Here is a 22,988-nt window from a genome sequence, read left to right on the forward strand (position 1 = left end):
TTTAGTTGGGGGCTAATTACTTTACAATATTGTAATAGTTTTTGCCATACATTGACATGAATCAGCCACGGGTTTACATGTGTTCCCCTTCCTGGACCCCCCACCCACCTCCCTCCCCATCCCATCCCTCTGGGTGTGGTACATATACACAATGGAATATTACTCAGCCATTAAAAAAAATACATTTGAATCGGTTCTACTGAGATGGATGAAACTGGAGCCCATTATACAGAGTGAAGTAAGCCAGAAAGAAAAACAACAATACAGTATACTAATGCATATATATGGAATTTGAAAGATGGTAACGATAACCCTATATGCGAGACAGAATAAGAGACACAGGTGCATAGAACAATTTTATGGACTCTGAGGGAGAAGGTGAGGGTGGGATTTTCTGGGAGGATAGCATTGAAACATGTATATTATCATATGTGAAACAGAACACCATTCCATGTTCGATGCCAACCACCTCTTCTTATGTTGTCCCCTTTTGTTCCTGCTTTCAATATTTCCTAGCATCAGGGTCTTTTCTAATGAGTTGACTCTTAGCATCAGATGGCCAAATTATTGGAACTTCAACTTCAACATCAGTCCTTCCAATGGATATTCAGTGTTTATTTCCTTTAGGATTGACTGGTTTGATCTCCTTGCAATCCAAGGGACTCTCAAGAGTCTTCATGTTGGTTATCCATTTTAACCCAGTTGAGCAAACAGACTCACTAAGGAGTAATGCTTCTACTCTTCTCTCCATTCCTGATCCTAACCCTCAACAAGTGAGGAATAAAAAAACTGAGAAAATATTCACTATCAAACTTGAAACTAACCAAATTAAAACTTTCTGGATAAGCAGGCACAAGATCAAAAATTTTTCCCAAAATCTCCTCTTCATCTTTGACATCATTCTAAGTTTGATTTGTGAATATTCTTTCCACAAACCAATTGAGAGTAGAGTTCTTACATCTTCATAAGAATTCTTCACAATTATGAAACCATGGTTTTTAAAAAGAGTCCAGTATAAAATGACAAAATTCTGTCAAGGTTCTATAAGAATCTCAGAGTCTCTGGGGCATACATTTCTTGGTGGAGTCCTTGGTATTCAGTCTCCTGAAAGCACTTGACTTTTGAGCCCCATTTCCTGCTTCTTAGGGTAATGTCTCATAGGGTTAAGTGCTAAAATTTCCCTAGTCAGTTTTGTTTCTCTGTTACATTTCCACACATACTTAAGAGGTTTCTTATACAACTCCACCATCTCTACTTCATGAGAAAAATTAAGAAAATGAAGAAAAGAGAAACAAGCTATATCAGAGAAAGAAAAAAAATGCTTGAGTGAAATATGTAAGCAGAAAAAAAAATGAGCTTGTGGGAAAAATGAAGGGGTAATTTATCTTCAGAAATGGGGGAACAGGTGACAAACAGTAGAGCTGAGACAGATCCAGAGATAAGGAGGAAAATCAGGGAATCTTGGAAAATAATAACCATTAGGATTCTAAATATAACTTCACTACTCCTTACACAGTGGTCTTCATACTGACTGCATCTTACCATCACCTGGGAGGGGTTAAGAGCACTCTGAGGCCTGAAGCCAAGCCTCCGGAAACTGATTTAGGTTCAAATGATTAAGGATGGACCCTGAAGTTCCCTTTCCCTGAAAGATTCTGGATGTAGAATCTAATCCCATGTAAGCATCTACCATTCTCCTGCATCATCAGGGCATCTGGGCCTGGAGAGGCCGTGAGCTTGCTTTGAAGGACTTACAAGTACCACAGAGGGTTTTAACCTGAGTTCCATGTTACATATTATGCTTCTAAGAAAACTCCTTATGAACCCATACTCTTGAGACTCCAATGGTGAGATTCAGACCTTCCATTTGACACCACAGAAAAAATATAAATGTTTATAAAATATTGTATTTACAAAATAAAAATATGAATCAAATAAATAAATAAATACAGCAGTGTGTACATGTCAATCCCAAATTTCCAGACTCTTTCTCCCTCAACTCTTCACCCCTGGTAACCATAAATTCATTCTCTAAGTCTGTGATTCTGTTTCTGTTTTGTAAATACATTCATTTGTATCATTTATTTTAGATTGTGTGTATAATCAATCTCATATGATGTTTGTTTTTTCTGGCTTACTTCCTTTAGTATGATAATCTCCAAATCTATTCATGTTGATTTAAATGGCATCATTTGATGCTTTTTAAGCTGAGTAATATTCTATTGTATATATGTACCAATTTTTCTTTATCTATTTATCTATTCTTCTGTCAATGGGCATTCATGTCGCTTCCATGTCTTGGCTATTGCAATAAGCATTGGGATGCATGTATCCATTCAAATCATGTTTTTCTCTGGATATAAGCCCAGGAGTGGGATTGCTAGATCATATGGTAGCTCTTTTAGTTTCTTAAAGAACCTTCTTATTATTCTCAATAGTGGTTTCACCAATTTACATTCCCATCAATTGTGTAGGAGGACTCCCTTTTCTCCACACCCCCTCCAGCATTTATTATTGACAGATTTTTTTTGATAATGCCCATTCTGACTGATATGATACATCCTTGTAGCTTTGATTTGCATTTCTCTAATCATTAGAGATGTTGAACAACTTTTCATTCACCTGTATGTCTTCTTCAGAGAAATGGCTGTTTAAGAGGGTCTTATACCCATTTTGGATTGCTGCTTTTATGATATTGAGCTATGTGACCTGTTTGTAAATTTTGGAGATTAATCCCTTGCTGGTCACATAGTCTGCAAATATTTTCACCCATTTTGTGGGTTGTCTTTTCCTTTGCTTAGGTTTCTTTTTCTGTGCAAAAGATTTTGAGTTTGATTAGGTCCCATTTGTTTATTTTCATTTTTATGTCCCTTACTCTAAGAGACCGAGGGCAAAGTACATTGTTATGATTTATGCCAAATAGTATTCTACCTATATTTTCCTCTAATAAGTTTATAATATCAGGTATTACATTTAGATCTTTGATCCATTTTGAGTTTATTTTTGTGTATGGCATTAAAAAATATTCTAATTTTCTTCTTTTGCATGTAGCTGTTCAGTTTTCTCAGCACCACTTATTGAAGAGATTGTCTTTTCTCCACTATATATTCTTGCCTCCTTTATCATAGATTAATTGACCACAGGTGTGTGAGTTTATTTCTGGGCTTTCCATCCTGTTCTATTGATCTTTATTTCTGTTTTTGTGCCAGTATCATACTCTTTTGAGGACTGTAGCTTTGTAATATAGTCTGAAGTCAGCCAGCCTGATTTCTCCAGCTCCATTTTTGTTTGGAGATTTCTTTAACTATTTGAGGTCTTCTGTGTCTCCACAGAAATTTTAAGATTTTAAAAATTCTAGTTCTGTGAAAAATGGAATTGGTAATTTGAGAGCAATTGCATTAAATCTGTACATTCCCATGTGTCATTTTGACAATATTGATTCTTCCATTGCAAGAACGTGGTATATCTTTACTCCATTCATTTGTGTAATCATTTCTTTCTTTCTTCCTTTCATTCTTTCTTTCTTATAGTTTTCTCAAAGTCTCTCGTAGTTTTCAGAGTAAATGTATTTTGCTTCCCAAGATAGGTTTATAACAGGATATTTTATTTGTTTGTTTTTTCCAGCAACTGAATTGTTTCCTTGGTTTCTCTTTCTGATCTTTGTTAGTGTGTAGAAATGCAACAGACTTCTGTGTATTAATTTTGTATCCTGAAACACTGATTAGCCAAATTCATTGATTAGCAGATAACACCATCCTTATGGCAGAAAACAAAGAACTAAAGAACCTCTTGATGAAAGTGGAAGAGAAGAGTGAAAAAGTTGGCTTAAAACTCAACATTCAGAAAACGTAAGATCATAGCATCTGGTCCCATCACTTCATGAAAAATAGATGGGGAAACAATGGAAACAGTGACAGACTTTATTTGGGGGGGGTCTCCAAAATCAATGCAGATGGTAGTTGCAGTCATGAAATTAAAAGACACTTGCTCCTTGGAAGAAAAGCTATGACTAACCCTCACAGTATATTAAAAAGCAGAGACATTACCAACAAAGGTCAGTCTAGTCAAAGCAATGGTTTTTCCAGTAGTCATGTATGGATGTGAGAGTTGGACCATAAAGAAGGCTGAGCACCAAAGAACTGATGCTTTTGAACTGTGGTGTTGGAGAAGACTCTTGCGAGGCCCTTGGATTACAAGGCAATCAAACCAATCAATCTTAAAAGAAACCAATCTTGAATATTCATTAAAAGGATTGATGCTGAAGTGGAAACTCCAATACTTTAGCCACCTGGTGCAAAGAACTGAATCACTTGAAAAGACCCTGAGGCTGGGAAAGATTAAAGGTGGGAAGAGAAGGGGACAGCAGAGGATGAGATGGTTGGATGGCATCACTGACTCAATGGACATGAGTTTGAGTAAGTTCTAGGAGTTGGTTACGGACAGGAAAGTCTGGTGTGCTGAAGTCCGTGGACTTGCAAAACGTCAGACACAACTGAGTGACTGAACTGAACTGAACTGAGCTCTCTGGTGGCATCTTTAGGATTTTCCATGTATAGTATCATGCTGTATACAAACAATGACAGTTTCACTCCCTCCCCCCATTTGTGTTCCCTTTATTTCTTTTCTTTTTCTCTGATTTCTAAATCTAAGACTTCCAAACCTATGTTAAATAAAAGTGCAAGAGTGGAAACCCTTGTCTTGTTACCGATCTTAGAGAAAATGCTTTCAGTTTTTCACCATTGAGTATGATGTTAGCTGTAGATTAGTCATATATGGCCTCTATTATGTTGAGGTATGCTCCTTCTATGCCCACTTTCTGGAGAGTTATTATCATAACTGAGTGTTGAATTTTGTAAAAGGCTTTTTCTGTATCCACTGAAATGATCATATGGTTTATATTCTTCAACTTGTTGATGTGGTGTTTCACACATTGATTGAAAAGTCCTTGCATCCCTGGGATAAATACCACATGTTCATGGTGTATGATGCTTTAATGGAACTTGCTAGTATTTTGTACAGGATTTTTTTCGTCTATTTTCATCAGTGATATTGACCAGTAATTTTCTTTTTTTGTGGTATCTTTGTTTGGTATTGGTGTCAGGGTACTAGTGGCCTCCTAGAATGAGTTTGGGAGTTTTCCTTTCTCTGAGACTTTTGGAATGATTTCAGAAGGACAGGTGTTAGTTCTCTTCTAAATGCTTTTTAGAGTTTGTTTGTGATATTATCTGGTCTTAGACTTTTGTTTGTTGGAAATTTTAAAATCAGTTAAAAGAAATGCATTCTTGATTCCATAAGATGTTTTAAGAATTTTTCTCTTTTCAGAGCACCAATATTTTCCTATCTTTTATCTTAAAATCAAAATTAGATATCTGGCAATATAGCCCCACTGAACAAGAGCTTTGTTTTTATTATTGTTTTAATTATAAATTCACTAAAAACTCTAAAGCTAACAGTATTGTTTAAATACAAACTCACATAATGAGTTGATTAGTTATGATAATCACCTAGTCTTAAAACTGCACACTACTATTTCATTATTACCAATTGCAAGATCATTATCTTTTATTTCTCACAGTCTGGTAAGCAATTTGATAATTCAGAAGGACAATACATTAAATCCACTGCTAGAAACTTTCACAAAATATAACTAATATTCAGATACAAGAAACAAAATAGAAAGATTAGAAATCATCCCAAAAGGATGCTTTAGACAACGTATACCTTACCTTTGTGCTTGGATGGCATAGCTATTGTCATAAGTCTCATAGGTCTCATCATCGTATTCACCCCCATAGCCATCATCATAACCCTGAGGCAAAACAGTAGAAAGATATATTAGCAAAGAGTTTGAGTAACTGATTAATCTGTTTTTCATTAATGAGATCTTATCTTAGTTTTCATGTTTGTTTAGTCACTTTACATCTTATTTTACTAAATAAACAATTTACGTGCAATGTTGAATAATATTTCATGGTCCAAATTTTAATACGTAATAATCAAACTCAGCATATATTGAAGCAGTAATACCTATTCTAGGATTTATTTAGAAGTTTGATAGAGACAAATTTTAAAACAATCATAATATTTTGTTAAATGTTATGAGAGAATATGAATAATTATGATAACTTAATGGTGACAGTAATCTATTTGTTACAATGCTAGTGGAATTTATTTCTTCCCATAATAATAATAATTAGGACTGAATCTGAAATCTGGATTCTTCAACTTTTAGTAAAAAAAAGGTATAATATTTATTGTTTAAAAAAAGAAAAAAAAATGAAAGGAGAAAAGGAAAGAATGTAGAATGTATACAAACTATATACTCCAGTTGTACATTGTTCTTTTAGTGATTTAGTTTTGTTTTCCTTTGTGGCCAATGACTTTATTTAAAACTCTTGCCATCCATCTTGATTACTCTCAACTTCTAAGAAAATCTTTATTTTTTCTGCTCTGGATCTTTGTTGGTACAACACTTTCTTTAGAACTTCCATCAATCCCTACCAATTTTATAACTCCATTTCAGTCTGGAGGATTGTAAATCTCTCCTTATTGTGTTCAGAAATTTAAACCAAAATACGTGCATCTTTCCACATTAATTTCGACTAAGATTTTTGAGTTCATTTAGTATGAAAATCAGTTTAATCAAGACGTAGTTTCCCCTTCAGTCAGTCTATACCAACAAGGACAGGAAAGTCGCTCAGTCATGTCCGACTCTTTGCGACCCCGTGGACTGTAGCCTGCCAGGCTCCTCCGTCCATGGGATTCTCCAGGCAAGAATACTGGAGTGGTTTGCCATTTCCTTCTCCAGGGGATCTTCCCGACCCAGGGATCGAACCCAGGTCTCCCGCATTGGAGGCAGACGCTTTAACCTCTGAGCCATACCAACAAGAACCTTCCATAAACTTCTTATCCTTCTCCATCAGAGGGCAGACAGGCTGAAAACCACAACCACAGAAAACTAACCAATCTGATCACATGGACTACAGCCTTGTCTAACTCAATGGAACTATGAGCTGTGCTGTGTAGGGCCACCCAAGACGGATGGTCATTGTGAAGAGCTCTGACAAAACGTGGTCCACTGAAGAAGGGAATGACAAATTACTTCAGTATTCTTGCCGTGAGAATCCCATGGAAAGGATGAAAAGGCAAAAAAGTAGGACACTGAAAGATGAACTCCCCAGGTCGGTAGGTGCCCAATATGCTACTGGAGATCAGTTGAGACATAGCTCAAGAAAGAATGAAGAGACAGAGCCAAAGCAAAAACACCAAGTTGTGGACATGACTGGTGATGGAAGTAAAGTCCAATGCTGTAAAGAGCAATATTGCATAGGAACCTGAAATGTTAGGTCCATGAATCAAGTCAAACTGGAAGTGGTCAAACAGGAGATGACAAGAGTGGACATCGACATTTTAGGGATCAGTGAACTAAAATTGACTGGAATGAGTGAATTTAACTCAGACAACCATTATATCTACTACTGTGGGCAAGAATTCCTTAGAAGTAAGGAAGTAGCCATCACAGTCAATAAGAGTCCGAAATGCAATACCTGGGTGTAATCTCAAAAATGACAGAATGATCTCTGTTCATTTCCAAGGCAAACCATTCAATATCACGGTAATCCAAGTCTACACCCCAACCAGCAATACTGAAGAAGCTGAAGTTGAACAGTTCTATGAACACCTACAAGATCTTCTAGAACTAACACCAAAAAAAAAAAAAAAAAAGATGTCCTCTACCTGATAGAGGACTGGAACACAAAAGTAGAAAGTCAAGAAATACCTGGGGTAACAGGCAAATTTTGCAATAGAGTACAGAATAAAGCTGGGCAAAGGCTAATAGAGTTTTGCCAAGGGAACACACTGGTCATAGCAAACACCCTCTTCCAAAAACACAAGAGAAGACTCTACACATGGACATCACCAGATGGCCAACACTGAAATAAGATCGATTATATTCTTCGCAGCCAAAGATGGAGAAGCTTTATACAGTCAGCAAAAACAAAACTGGGAGCTAACTGTGGCTCAGGTCATGAACTACTTATTGCCAAATTCAGACTTAAATTGAAGAAAGTAGGGAAAACCACTAGACCATTCAGGTATGACCTAAATCAAATCCCTTATGATTATACAGTGGAAGTGACAAATAGATTCAAGGGATTAGATCTGATAGAGTGCCTGAATAACTATGGATGGAGGTTCATGACATTGTACAGGAGATCATCCCCAAGAAAAAGAAGTACAAAAACGCAAAATGGTTGTCTGAGGAGACCTTAAAAATAGCTATGAAAAGAAGAGAAGCAAACAGCAAAGGAGAAAAAAAAAGATATACCCATTTGAATGCAAAGTTCCAAACAATAGCAAGGAGATATAAGAAAGACTTCCTCAGTGATCAATGCAAAGAAGTAGAGGAAAACAATAGAATGGGAAAGACTAGAGATCTCTTCAAGAAACTTAGAGATACCAAGGGAACATTTCATGAAAAGATGGGCTCATAAAGGACAGAAATGATATGGACCTAACAGAAGCAGAAGATATTAAGAAGAGGTGGCAAGAATACACAGAAAAACTATAAAAAAGTATCTTCAACCCAGATAATCACAATGGTGTGATCACTCACCTAGAGCCAGACATCCTGGAATGTGAAGTCAAGTGGGCCTTAGGAAGCATCACTACGAACAAAGCTAGTGGAAGTGATGGAATTCTAGTTGAGCTATTTCAAATCCTAAATGATGGTGCTGTGAAAGTACTGCACTCAATATTCAAGCAAATTTGGAAAACTCAGCAGTGACCACAGGACTGGAAAAGGTCATTTTCTTTCCAATCCCTAAGAAACACAATGCCAAAGAATGCTCTGACTACCACACAATTGCACTCATGTCACATGCTAGCAAAGTAAGGCTTAAAATTCTCCAAGCCAGGCTTCAACAGTACGTGAATCATGAACTTACAGATGTCCAAGCTGGATTTTAAAAAAGCAGAGGAACCAGATATCAAATTGCCAACATCCGCTGGATCATTGAAAAAGCAAGAGAGTTCCAGAAAAACATCTATTTCTGTTTTATCGACTATGCCAAAACCTTTGACTGTGTGGATCCCAAGAAACTGTGGAAAATTCTTAAAGTTATGGGAATACCAGACCACCTGACCTGTCTCCTGAGAAATCTGTATGCAGGTCAGGAAACAACAGTTAGAACTTGACATGGAACAACAGACTGGTTCCAAATAGGAAAAGCAGTACATAAAGGCTGTATATTGTCACCCTGCTTATTTAACTTATATGCAGAGTACATCATGAAAAACGATGGACTGGATGAAGCACAAGCTGGACTCAAGATTTCACAGAGAAATATCAATAACCTCAGATATGCAGATGACACTACACTTATGACAGACAGTGAAGAAGAACTAAAGAGCCTCTTGATGAAAGTGAAAGAGGAGAGTGAAAAAGTTGGCTTAAAGCTCAACATTCAGAAAACTAAGATCACGGCATCTGGTCCCTTCACTTCATGGTAAAAAGGTGGGGAAACTGGAAACAGTGACAGACTTTATTTTCGGGGGCTCCAAAATCACTGCAGATGGTAACTGCAGCCATTAAATTAAAAGACGCTTGCTTCTTGGAAGAAAAGCTATGACCAACATAGACAGCATATTAAAAGCAGAGGCATTGCTTTGCCAACAAAGGTTCATCTAGTCAAAGCTATAGTTTTTCCAGTAGTCATGTATGGATGTGAGAGTTGGACTGTAAAGAAAGCTGAGCACCAAAGAATTGATGCTTTTGAACTGTGATGTTGGAGAAGACTCTTGAGAGTCCCTTGGACAGCAAGGAGATCCAATCTGTCAAACCTAAAGGGAATCAGTCCTGGGTGTTCACTGGAAGGACTGATGCTAAGCTGAATCTCCAATACTTTGGCTACCTGATGTGAAACTCATTTGAAAACCTTTATGCTGGGAAAGATTGAAGGCGGGAGGAGAAGGGGACACCAGAGGATGGGATGATTGGATGGCAATACAGACTCAATGGACTTGAGTTTTAGTAAACTCCGGGAGTTGGTGATGGACAGGGAAGCCTGGCGTGCTGCAATCCATGAGGTTGCAGAGAGTCGGACACGATTGAGTGACTGAACCGAACTGAATCTGAGAGCTACTATTTTTCATCAACAGAAGAATGTTTTAAAAACACTACTTATTTATTACTCCCCCATCTGATTTACTCACATAAAATGATATTATGGGATTTTTCTGAGTCTGATCTCAATTACTTCTATTTTCTTGTACCTTTCTTGTATTTTCCTGTTAATGATTTTTATTTCATCTTATTTATGCTCTGAAGTATGGACCAGTTCTTCTGTTTGATCTTTGAAGTTTCTAATTGTTTCTATTGAATTTTTTAAAAATAATATTTGTATATAAAATATTGCATAGAAATTGTTTTAAAATAGTACCAAAGCATTTTTTTTCCCAAAAAGCAACAGCTCCTTTCTTATCCTTCTCCAACTTCCAGTTCTCGTTTAACATTTTCATCTATTGTTTTAGTAGTATTTTAGTATTTATTTTTGTGTTAAATAATATGTTTAAGTTTATTAAAATAAATAAATAAATTTATGCTGCTTGATTTATAAATGTTAATCATCTTTCTCTTGCCTGGCCATTCATTCTTTACAATAGTTCTTTAGAACTTTATTATAGACTCCACCAAACATGTCTTCCTAATAAAGTTTCATCAGAGCTTTTCATTAAATTTTCCTTGTTACTGAGTAATAAATAATTATTATTCACAAATGAGACAAATAGTTTAGAATATTTCTATCTTATTTTCATATCTTTTTGTTTCTCCTAAAGTTAATAATTGATCGTTCACTTCATTGTTTTCTTATTTTTCTATATGTTCAGAATTGTTTTACTTCAATTGTTCCAATAGTTACACTTATATAGCAATACTATTTCCACATATTCCCAAGTATCAGATAATCTCTCATATCCTTTTGTGCTCCATGGAGACCACCTCCTTCAGGACCAGATTATTGCACTGGTCTAGACTGTTGAGCTCCTAGGCCTGAAGGCAGAGTACTTTTTCTCAAACCTCCCCTACCCCTACAGTTCATGTGGAGTTCCATTTTACCACATTCCATCTTCTGCTTGTTCTCATTTCTTCCTGAAACATCTCTTTCAATAAACTCTGATAAGCGGTATATGGAAGAGAAATATCTATATTTTCTCTCTCTTTCTCTTCTTTTTAGCTTTACATTCCCTCCATACCTAGCTTTTTTACTTTATTTTTCTTGGGATGAAAATTTTTAATTATACAGAAAAGTTAAATAACAGTACAATGAACTCATCTACTCTTCATCTAGATAGGTCAATTTGGCCCCATCTGTATTATCTCAATATATATGCTAAACCATTCATAAGTCTACTCTAGGAATATGACATGTCATCATTAAATATCTCAGCTTCCAACTCCTGAGTATAAGTATATTACCCTACATAGATACAGTACTATTACTCCCTCAAAATGGCTCACAATAGTTTAATAATACTATTTACTGTGATGTCTGTAGTTAAAATTCTGTTATTATCAAAAACAGGGCTTTCTTTTACAGATTTTATTTTTCCTTTTTAATTAATTTTTGAAGGATAATTGTTTTACATAATTTTGGTGTTTTTGGTCAAACCTTAACATGAATCAGCCATAGATATACATATATCCCCTCCCTTTTGAAGTTTGCTCCCATTTCCTTCCACAATACATGCCTCTAGGTTGATACAGAGTCCCTGTTTGAGTTTCCTGAGCCATACAGCAAATTTTCCTTGGCTATCTATTTTACATATGGTAATGTAAGTTTCCATGTTACCCTTTTCATACATCTCACCCTCTCTTCCCCTCTCCCCATGTCCATAAGTCTATTCTCTATGTCGGTTTCTCCATTGCTGCCCTGTAAATGAATTCTTCAGTACCATTTTTCTAGATTCCATATATGTGCATTAGAATACAATATTTATCTTTCTTTATGACTCACTTCACTCTGTATAATAGGTTCTAGGTTCATCCACCTCATCAGAACTGATTCAAATGTGTTCTTATTTATGGCTGAGTAGTATTCTATTGTGTATATGTACCACAACTTCTTTATCCATTCATCTCTCAATGGACATCTAGGCTGCTTCCATGTTCTAGCTATTGCAAATAGTCCCACCTCTAGGCATATACCCTGAGGAAACCAAAATTGAAAGACATAGGTATCCCATTGCTCATTGCAGCACTATTTACAATAGCTAGAACATGGAAGCAACCTTTTACAGGTATTTTTTAAAGATCAAAATCCAATCAAAATTCATGAATAGTATTTAGTCACTATATCTGTTTAGTTTTTTTGGAACTAGCATAGTCTCTAGCCTGTTATTATTTTCTGTAGCACTAATTTTTGAGTAGTCTGGACAAGTTGTTTTTCAGACTGTCCAACATTCTTAATTTGCCTGATTAGTCTCATAATTATATTCCAACTGGATATTTTTGAAAGAATACTACATATGTGATATTGTGTTGAACATTTACAAAATTTAAAATTCTAGATTTATAGTTGACTAATTGGCTGAGTATTACACTTATACTTGGAGTTTTGGCTGAGAATAAATCTTATACTAGGAACAGGCTGGGACTTCCCTGGAGGTCCAGTGGCTAAGACTTTGTGCTCCTAATGCGTGGAGCATAGGTTCAGTTCCTGGTTGGGGAAGATCCTGCATGACACATTGCATGACAAAAAAAAAAAAATCATTTAAGCTGAAAATCATTTTCAATCAAAATTTCCAGTGCTTTGATTCAATGTATTCTATCATTATATACATGTGATGTTGAGAATTCCTGCTACTTGTGTGTTACCTAGTTTCATTTTGTCTCATTTCATTTTTTCCCCTTTCTAGATGCCATTACAACTTTTCTCTAATGTTCTGAAATTTTCCAATTCTGTGCTCATATGTTCATTTCCTTTCACTCCTTGTGCCAGGTATTTAATAAGCTCTTTCTACCTGGAAGCTTATGCTCTCCAGTTCTGGGAAGTGCTTCATTTTTCTTTTCACTGTCTTGAGCTCCTACTAGTGAAATGTTGGATCTTCTGGATTGGTGTGTTAATTTTACCTTTGTATCCTATGTGAAACCTCTTACTCTTTTTGTTTTGCTAAAGGGAGAATTCTGTAAGATCATCTTCCAAACATTCTATAAAATATCCACATGAATGCTCTAATAACTATTATGGTATGGAGAGATTTCCTTGTGTTAGCATCTTATCCTCATCTCTCCTCTGGTAGATTAAGAGTTAACATCACAGTTAGAATTTCTCAGTGCAGCAATGGGCAGTGCCTGCTCCCAGCTCTTTATCCTGGTATCCACCTGGGTCTGTAACTGGGAGATGAATGATATTTGCCACAGGTGTCTATTTTACAGCACCTGAGCTATTGTTCGTCTGCCAAGCTTGTAAAAATTTAGCTTCAGTCATCTTCATGTCCTACTCACTACTCAAGAGCTCAGGCATCCCACTGGAGGCAAGCAACTTTTGTTTCATCTTGTTCCTTTGTGTGTATGTGTGTGTCCTATAGCAGATGGCTAGAATAGCTATGGAGGGGCAGGTGCATGTCTTTGGGGCCTCCAGTCTCTTGAATTCCCTTCCCTTGTCCTATTTCCATCTATTAAAATGATACTGACTTCAAAAGGCCATTTAAATTACATAATTTCAAGAGATTTTTCCTACTCCTACCAAGCATATGGTAACCCTCTGTGCATGCTAAGTCGCTTCAGTCATGTCAGATTCTTTGTGATGCTATGGACTGTAGCCTGCCAGTCTCCTCTGTCCATGGGATTCTCCAGGCTAGAATATGAGTGGGTTTTTGTGCCCTCCTCCAATGATCTTCCCCACCCAAGGATCAAATCCACATCTCCTATAGCTTCTTCAGTGCAAGCAGATTCCTTACCACTGAGCATAGTAACTCTCTACCCTCTGAATTTTTATAGCCCATTGTTTTCTTCTCACTGCTACCCTGGATATCTAAACATATATCATATTTATTTTTCTATAATTTTCTCTTTTCAGAATTTAAGTTCCTGAAAAGCAAGTTAATCACTTTTTTTTGTTGCCTTGTGGTGCTTATCATAATGTCTTCCACAGAGTATTTGTGGGGAGAGAGCAAATTAGCCAAGACGGTGTGTCCAGGCTCTCTTGTCCCACATTGGTAAATAATGACTATGTAACAGCTGAGATCATTTGTAGCACTGCACATGCACATCAGGAGGTACTCACTTGGTCACGAGCTACTTTGGGCTATAGGGATATATCAGCTCACCTAGAAAGTGGTGGCATTTACTGCTACATCACAGTTGGGTCATCCATGAGAGTAGAGAATATAGTGTGTCTACTGTTATGGCCACTGTGCCAGCCAGGAGAGAATAAATGTGCTTGTAGTTCCTATGGCTTCTCTAGTCTCCTCCCAGCCCCTTAGCCCAAGTCTTGCCTACCCTGGGTTAAACGAACAGTGTGGACACTGTAAAGAGTGAGACAATTGGTGCTGTGAACAGGATCAGCAATACAGCATTTATTCAATAAATATGCATTGAGTTGTTAAATTAACACAAAGAAGACTATTCTCATCCAGTGCAGATATATATTGACTCATATCAATCACTACTAATAGGGAAACATTACAAATGATGAGTAGAAAGTAGTATTATTTCTATTTATGAAGAATAGCTTTACCATTTGACCATTGGGTGACTATTACATTTTTTCCCCTTATTTACATTTGCACTCTTTAAAAGTCTTAACACATAAAATCCACAGAATAGATAGTGATCTTTCCTGGCAACTCACAATTTCTTAAAGCACATAGAGCAGTCATCTATAAACACTTGTATATTTGTACAAAAAAGGTACTTACACTTAATATGTTTTTGTTTTGTAACAACTGATGTAAATATTTCTGTTATTTTCTTAGGACAGGAAAATTATGGATCATGCTGATGATGTTCTAAGATAAATCACTAGTATAGGTATGTTTCCAAAAGGGCCAGTCAGTATCTGCAAGAGATTCAAATTAAATAAAAGCAAGAGAGTTCCAGAAAAACATCTACTTCTTCTTTACTGTCTATGCCATAGTCTTTGACTGTGTTCAGTTCAGTTCAGTCACTCAGTCTTGTCCGACTCTTTGTGACCCCATGGGCTGCAGCATGTCAGGCCTCCCTGTTGATCACGAACTCCCGGAGTTTATGCAAATTCATGTCCATTGAGTCGGTGATGCCATCCAACCATCTCATCCTCTGTCGTCCCCTTCTCCTTCTGCCTTCAATCTTTTCCAGCATCAGGGTCTTTTCAAATGAGTCAGCTCTTCACATCCGGTGGCCAAGGTATTGGAGTTTCACCTTCAACATCAGTCCTTCCAATGAATATTCAGGACTGATTTCCTTTAGGATGGAATGGTTGGATTTCCTTGCAGTAGAAGGGACTCTCAAGAGTCCTTTGACTGTGTGGAGTATGTGGGTCAGAACAAACTGTGGAAAATTCTCAAAGATATAGGAATACCAGACCACTTGACCTGCCTCCTGAGAAATCTGTATGCAGATCAGGAAGCAACAGTTAGAAATGGACATGGGACAACAGAGTGGTTCCAAATCGGGAAAGGAGTAGTCAAGGCTATACATTGTCACCCTGCTTATTTAACTTCTATGCAGAGTACATCATGAGAAACGCTGGACTCGATGGAGCACAAGCTGGAATCCAGATTGTCGGGAGAAATATCAATAACCTCAGAAATGCAGATAACACCACCCTTATGGCAGAAAGTGAAGAAGAACTAAAGAGGCTCTTTGTGAAAGTAAAAGAAGAGAGTGAAAAAGTTGGCTTAAAACTCAACATTCAGAAAACTAAGATCATGAAATCTAGTCCCATCACTTCATGGCAAATAGATGGGGAAACAATGGAAACGGTGACAGACTTTATTTTTTTGGGCTCCAAAATCACTGCAGATGGTGACTGCAGCCATGAAATTATAAGATGCTTGCTCCTTGGAAGAAAAGTTATGACCAAATTAGACAGCATATTAAAAAGCAGAGACATTATTTTGCCAACAAAAATCCATCTAGTCAAGCTATAGTTTTTCCGTTAGTCATGTATGGATGTGAGAGTTGGACTAAAAAGAAATCTGAGCCCAGGAGAACTGATGCTTTTGAACTGTGGTGTTGGAGAAGACTCTTGAGAGTCCCTTGGACTGCAAGGAGATCCAACCAGTCCATCTTAAAGGAAATCAGTCCTGAATATTCATTGGAAGGATTCATACTGAAGCTGAAACCCCAATACTTTGACCACCCAATGTCAACAACTGACTCATTTGAAAAGATGCTGATGCTGGGATAGATTGAAGGCAGGAGGAAAAGGGGATGACAGAGGATGAGATGGTTGGATGGCATCACCGACTCAACGGACATGAATTTGAGTAAGTTCCTGGAGCTGGTGATGGACAGGGAAGCCTGGTGTGCTGCAGTCCATGGGGTCATAAAGATTCTGACATGACTGAGCGACTGAACTGAACTGAATGGGCAGCTGAAGAAATGTATGAGATACAAAATGTTAAATATATTTGTGTAGGATAAAATAGTAATATATATTAATATAATTATAAATCTATTATATCTAAATTATTAATGATATCATTCAAGACGTTCCTATTCTTATTTTTTTGCAATTGATAATATATTCTCAGGAAAATGTTAATGTGTCTCACTGTCATTTTGTATCTTTTTCTTTTCCCTTATATTTCTTCTTATTTTTGCTTTATGTATCTTTGTTTCTTTTTAGGTGTCTAATGGTTTATGATGTCTGTTTTATTTGTTATTGTACCTTTTATCATTAAAAATATTCATCTTCATTTCATTTAAAAAATATGGATGTATAATGCTACTACAGGTGAGTGAAAATTAAGCACATAATTTGAGAGAGAAATGAAATTTCTACAAAAGAAAAATAACTTTCTCGGAGAAAATAAAAATCCTCAACCTTCATCATCATACTATTTGTTTGTAGTCAGCTGTTCCCTATCACTCATTTCCTGTTTATTCCCACACCAGGCTTTTTCTCTTATAGCATTTTGCTCCCTCATCTTTAATCCACTATATTTTTATTCATTTTTAAGCTCAACATATGCATCATCCTTTATTAGAAAGTAAGTTTCTGACCATTCAGGTCATGGTCAAGAACACATGCCTGCTGCACTGTAATGTACATATGCCAAACTCCCAGAAAGCCGAGAATTCCTTTAAATCTTTGGTTTCTAGTATTGCATCTAGGATGTAGCAAGAGCTCATTATGCATTTTGTGAAAGAAGACAAAACATGAAAACAAAAGAAGAAAAGACAACATGACGGTCTCTGCCCTCAAACTTCTGTTTTATGTTCTAAAAATACATACTTTCTCAATAGTCTTATACAAATGAATTTGATGGAAGTCACATAACTATTACTGCTGCTGCTATTCCTGAATATATATACATAAATACTTTTCACATACATCTGTCTTTGCTCTTTGATTTTTTCTTTTCTCTCTTTCTCTTTAACCCTCTTTACACCCCCTTCTTTTCTCTTTTCCCTCCCTGCTCTTTTTTTCCTCTCCCTTTTTTTCTTCACTCTTTGTTTTTTCACCAAGTAAGTTATATTGTTGAGTTCTCTTTGTAATATTCCCCAGTTGGCACTCTGCTCATGTTCAGCTTTTCAGATTGAGTACAGCTAGCTATGCTTTAATTGATTGATATCACCCTTGGTTATCCTTGTTCACCAAGTCATTCTCTTGTACTATTTTCTTTAGAATACTTTGATTATAACTGTATGTGTGAAAGTGTGTGTATACGTTCCATTATTTCTGTAATACCTGCTTGATTTGCTTGATTTTCTCCTATAAGGAAACAGATACAAGTCACCCCTAGCAAGAAATCAACACAAACCACTCAACCAATCTTTCCCTCCAAGGGCAAAAACCAAAATGAAGAAGGAATACAACCCTAAAACCTGGGGAAAGGAGGCCTCAAGTGGAGCAAGTTATAACAACAACAAAAAAATGCTGAAAAGACAGAGAAATACAGCAGAAATGAAAGAACAAGGTAGAAACTTACAAGACCAAATAAACAAAGAGAAAATAAGCTACCTGAAAGAGAATTCAGAATAATGATAGTAAAGATGCTCTGAAGGATTGAAAATAAAATGGAGAAATGGAAGAAACATTTAACACAGTTAATACAATCAACAAGGACATAGAAGAAGTAAAGAGTAAGCAAGCAGATATGAATAACACAATTAATAAAATTAAAAATGCTCTAGAAAGATCCAATAGCAGAATAACTGAGGCAGAGGAACAGGTAAGTGAGCTGAAAGATAGAATGGTAGAAAGAGCTGCTGAGGAGCAGAATAAAGGGAAAAGAAAGAGAAGAATTGAGGATAGTCTCAGAGACCTTTAGGACAATATTAAGCACACCAACATTCGAGTTCTAGGAGTCCCAGAAGAAGAAGAAAAAACAAAAGGCACTGAGAAAAATTTTGAAGAAATTGTATTTGGAAACCATGACCAAGTCTGGTCTATTCCAGTGATGAAGGGTTCTTCAATATATGCAAGTCAATCGATATGATACACCATATTAACAAATTGAAAGATAAAAACCATATGATCATCTCAATAGATGCAGAAAAAGCCTTTGACAAAATTCAGCACCCATCAATGATAAAAATGATTCAAAAATGGGCATAGAAGGAACCTACCTCAATATAGTAAAGGCTATATATGCTAAGCCCACAGCAAATATTATTCTCAATGGTGAAAAAACTAAAAGCATTCCCTCTAAGGCCAGGAACAAGACAAGGGTGTCCACTTTCACCACTATTATTCAATATAGTTTTAGAAGTCCTAGCTACAGCAACTACAGAAGAAAAAGAAATAAAAGGAATCCCGATAGAAAAAGAAGTAAAACTCACTCTGCAGATGACATGATGCTATACATAGAAAACCCAAAGGAAACTATCAGAAAATTGCTAGAGCTAACCAGTGAATTCAGCAAAGTAGCAGGATACAAGGTTAATGCACAGAAATCACCTGGATTTTTATATACTAACAATGAAAAATCAGAAAGAGAAACTATGGAATCAATCCCATTCACCATTGAAACAAAATAAAATAAAATATCTAGGGATAAACCTACCTAAGGAGACAAAAGGCCTGTATACAGAAAATTACAAGACACTGGTGAAAGAAATCAAAGATGACATAGACAAATGGAGAGATATTCCATGCTCCTAGGTAGGAAGAATCATTATTGTGAAAATGACTATACTACCAAATGCAATCTACAGATTCAATGCAATACCTGTCAAAATACCTGTGGCATTTTTGATAGAACGAGAAGAAAAGATTTCACAATTCATATGAAAACAAAAAATACCCAAATACACAAAGTAGTCTTGAGAAAGAAGCATGGAGATGGAGAAATCACCTTCCTGACTTCATACTATACTACAAAGCTACAGTCAACTAGACAGTATGGTATTGGCACTAAAACAGAAATATAGGCCAATGGAACAAGATAGAGAGCCCAGAGATAAACCAATGCACCAATGGGCACTTTACTTTTGACAAAGGAGGCAAGAATATGCAATGCAGCCAAGATAGCCTCTTAAATAAGTTGGGCTGGGAAAACTGGACAGCTACGTGCAAAAGAATGAAATTAGAACACTTCCTAATGCCATACACAAAGATAAACTCAAAATGGATTAAAGACCTAAATGTAACACCATTAACTACAAAACTCTTAGAGGAAAACTTAGGCAGAATACTCTATGACATAAATCAAAGCAAGATCTATGCCCCACCTCCCAGAGTAATAGAAATAAAAACAAAAATAAATAAGTGGGACCTAATTAAACTTAAAATCTTTTGCATAGCAAAGGAAACTACAAACGTGGTGAGAAGACAATCTTCAGAATGGGAGAAAATAATAGCAAATGAAACAACTGACAAAGAATTAATTTCCAAAATATACAAGCAGCTCATACTAGTCAATACCAGAAAAACCAACAACCCAATCAAAAAGTGAGAAGAAAACCTGAACAGATATTTCTCCAAAGAAGACATGCAGTTGTCTAGCAAATACATGAAAAGATGCTCAACATTACTCATTATTAGAGAAATGCAAATCAAAACCACCTCATCCCAGTCAGAATGGTCATCATCAAAAAGTCTACAAAGAATAAATGCTGGAGAGGGTGGGGAGGAAAGGGAAACATCTTGCACTGTTGGTGGGAATGTAAATTGATACAGCCACTATGGATGATGGTACGGAGATTCCTTAAAAAGTTAGGAATAGAACCACCATATTTAGCAACCTAGCTGTCTACTGGTAGACGAATGGGTAAGGAAGTTGTGGTACATATACACAATGGAATATTACTCAGCTATTCAAAAAAAAAAAAAACCACATTTAAGTCAGTTCTAATGAGGTGGATGAAACTGGAGCCTATTATACAGAATGAAATAAGTCAGAAAGAGAAACACCAATACAGTATGTTAACACATATATATGGAATTTAGAAAGATGGTAATGATGATCCTATATGCAAGGCAGCAAAAGAGACACAGATGTAAAGAACAGACTTTTGGACTATGTAGGAGAAGGCAAGGGTGAGATGATTTGAGAGAATAGCATTGAAACATGCATTACCATATGTAAAATAGATGACCAGTGCAAGTTCAATGCATGAAGCAGGGCACTGAAGGCCAGTGCTCTGGGATAACGCAGAGGGATGGAGTGGGGAGGGAAGTGGGAGAGGGGTTCAGGTGGGGAGACACAGGTGCAGCCATGGCTGATTCATGTCGATGTATGGCAAAATCTACCACAATATTGTAAAGTAATTATCCTCCAATTAAAAAAATTAATTAATTAAAAAAAAAAAAACTACCATATGACCCAGCAATCCCACTGCCAGGCACATACCCTGAGGAAACCAGAATTGAAAAAGACACATGTACCCCAAAGTTCATTGTAGCATTGTTTACAACAGCTAGAACATGGAAGCAACCTAGATGTCCACTGACAGATGAATGGATAAAAAAATTTGTGGTACATATATGCAATGGAATACTACTCAGTCATAAAAAGGAACATCTTTGAGTGAGTTCTAATGAGGTGGATGAACCTAGCGCCTATTATACAGAGTGAAGTAAGTAAGAAAGAGAAAGAAAATTATCATATATTGATGCATATATATATTAAATCCAAAAAGATGGTACTGATGAATTTATTTTTAGGACAGCAATGGAGAAACAGACATAGAGAACAGATATATGGACACAGGGGGATGGGGGGAGGGAGAGGGTGAGATGTATTGGGACAGTAACATGGAAATTTACAATAGCATATGTAAAATAGATAGCCAATGGGAATCTGCTGTATGACCCAGGGAACTAAAACAGCAGAGGCTCTGTGACAGTCTAGAAGGGTGGGAAGGAGAAGGAAATGGGAGGCAGGTTTGGGAGGAGGGGACATGAGTGCACCTATTGCTGATTCTTATTGATGTCTGACAGAAAGCACAAATTCTGTAAAGCAATTATCTTTCAGTTAAAAAATAAATTAAAAAAAGTTTTTTTCATGATTAAGGTTATTAAATATAACACATTATTTGCTCAATAAACATTTTTATAACAAAACAACACAAATTTTGTTGGAGGAATATGTAAAATATTTTGAAAATTAAAATAATTCATAATACTAAGACACTGTTAGAAAAAAAGCAAAGATCAAAGATTATGCAAATCAAGTAAAGCTAACTTTATTGGCAGAAAAAAGGAAGGAGTTTATAAAGAAAAAAAAACTACAACATTGCAAAATTTCTTGTGAAAAGATTATGGTTAGTGCTGCAAACTAAAACTGTGCTTATCTGTATATAGTTCGTTGCTAAAAGCTATCACTAGAGGGAGGTAGAAGTCCAGTACTGTGACAAGTTGCAGGTGTTCTTGAGTGTCCTTGGCACTGTTTTCCTTCAGTGTTATTGAGAGGTAATCGACATACAGTTCTGTTTAAAGCGTGCAGCATGATAATTTTACTTATACACATCATTAAATAAAATAAGTCTAGTGATCATCATCAATTATAGATACAAGATTAAATAAATATAAAAAAGTCTTTCCTTGTAATGAGAACTCTTTGTATTTAGTCTCTTAACTCTCATATATAACATATAACAGTGTAAATTATGTGTATTATGTTGTATGTTACATCTTAAGTATTTATCTTATAACTGGAAGCATATACTTTTTGACTACTTTCCTCCAATTTGCCCTCAGCCACCTGTTGCTTCTGGTAGTCACAAATCTGATCACTTCTATGAGTTTGTTTGTTTGTTTTGGAAATATAATTAACCTAGAACACAATGTTACTTCCTGATATGTCACATAGACAATATTTCTCCACATTTCAAAGTGTTCATCACAGTAAGCCAAGTTATGATATGTAACCATACAAAGTTACTACAAAGTTATTAACTCTCTGTATTTCATGCCCTTGAGTCACTTATTTTGCAACTAGAAGTTTGTATCTCCGAAATCTCCCTCACCTATTTTTTTTTCTTTCTCCCATCCCACACCTGTTGCTTCTTTGTGTCTATAACTCTGTTTCACTTATGTTTGTTCATTGTTTTGTTTTTAGATTACACATGTAAGTGAAATCAGGCAGTATTTTTCTTTCTCTATCTGATTAATATCAGTTAGCATAATATCCTCTAGGTCCATCCATGTTTTTGCAAGTGGCAAAACTTCACTCCTTTTTCATGGCTGACTAATATTTCATTATATATCTTTACATGTTCTTTATCTATTTATCTATTGATGGGCACTTAGATGGCTTCCCAGGTGGCATTAGTGGTAAAGAACCTGCCTGCCAATGCAGGGGACATAAGAGACATGGGTTCTATCCCTAGG

The 22,988-nt window shown here is 36.2% G+C and overlaps 1 protein-coding gene across 7 annotated transcripts in view; it reads right to left on the bottom strand.

The window, feature by feature from the left end:
* The window catches only part of KHDRBS2 (KH RNA binding domain containing, signal transduction associated 2), a 631,271-nt gene that overhangs the window by 161,223 nt on the left and 447,060 nt on the right, over positions 1–22,988 (bottom strand). For all 7 annotated transcript variants that reach the window (XM_081523653.1, XM_081523657.1, XM_081523656.1 and 4 more), the window contains one exon: positions 5,727–5,809. In XM_081523653.1, coding sequence (XP_081379779.1) covers positions 5,727–5,809 — 83 coding nt within the window. The remainder of the gene's footprint in view (positions 1–5,726; positions 5,810–22,988) is intronic.

The sequence above is a fragment of the Giraffa tippelskirchi genome, chromosome 8 (genome assembly GCF_054371585.1).
Source record: "Giraffa tippelskirchi isolate mGirTip1 chromosome 8, T2T-mGirTip1v1.2.pri, whole genome shotgun sequence".
Lineage (NCBI taxonomy): Eukaryota > Metazoa > Chordata > Mammalia > Artiodactyla > Giraffidae > Giraffa > Giraffa tippelskirchi.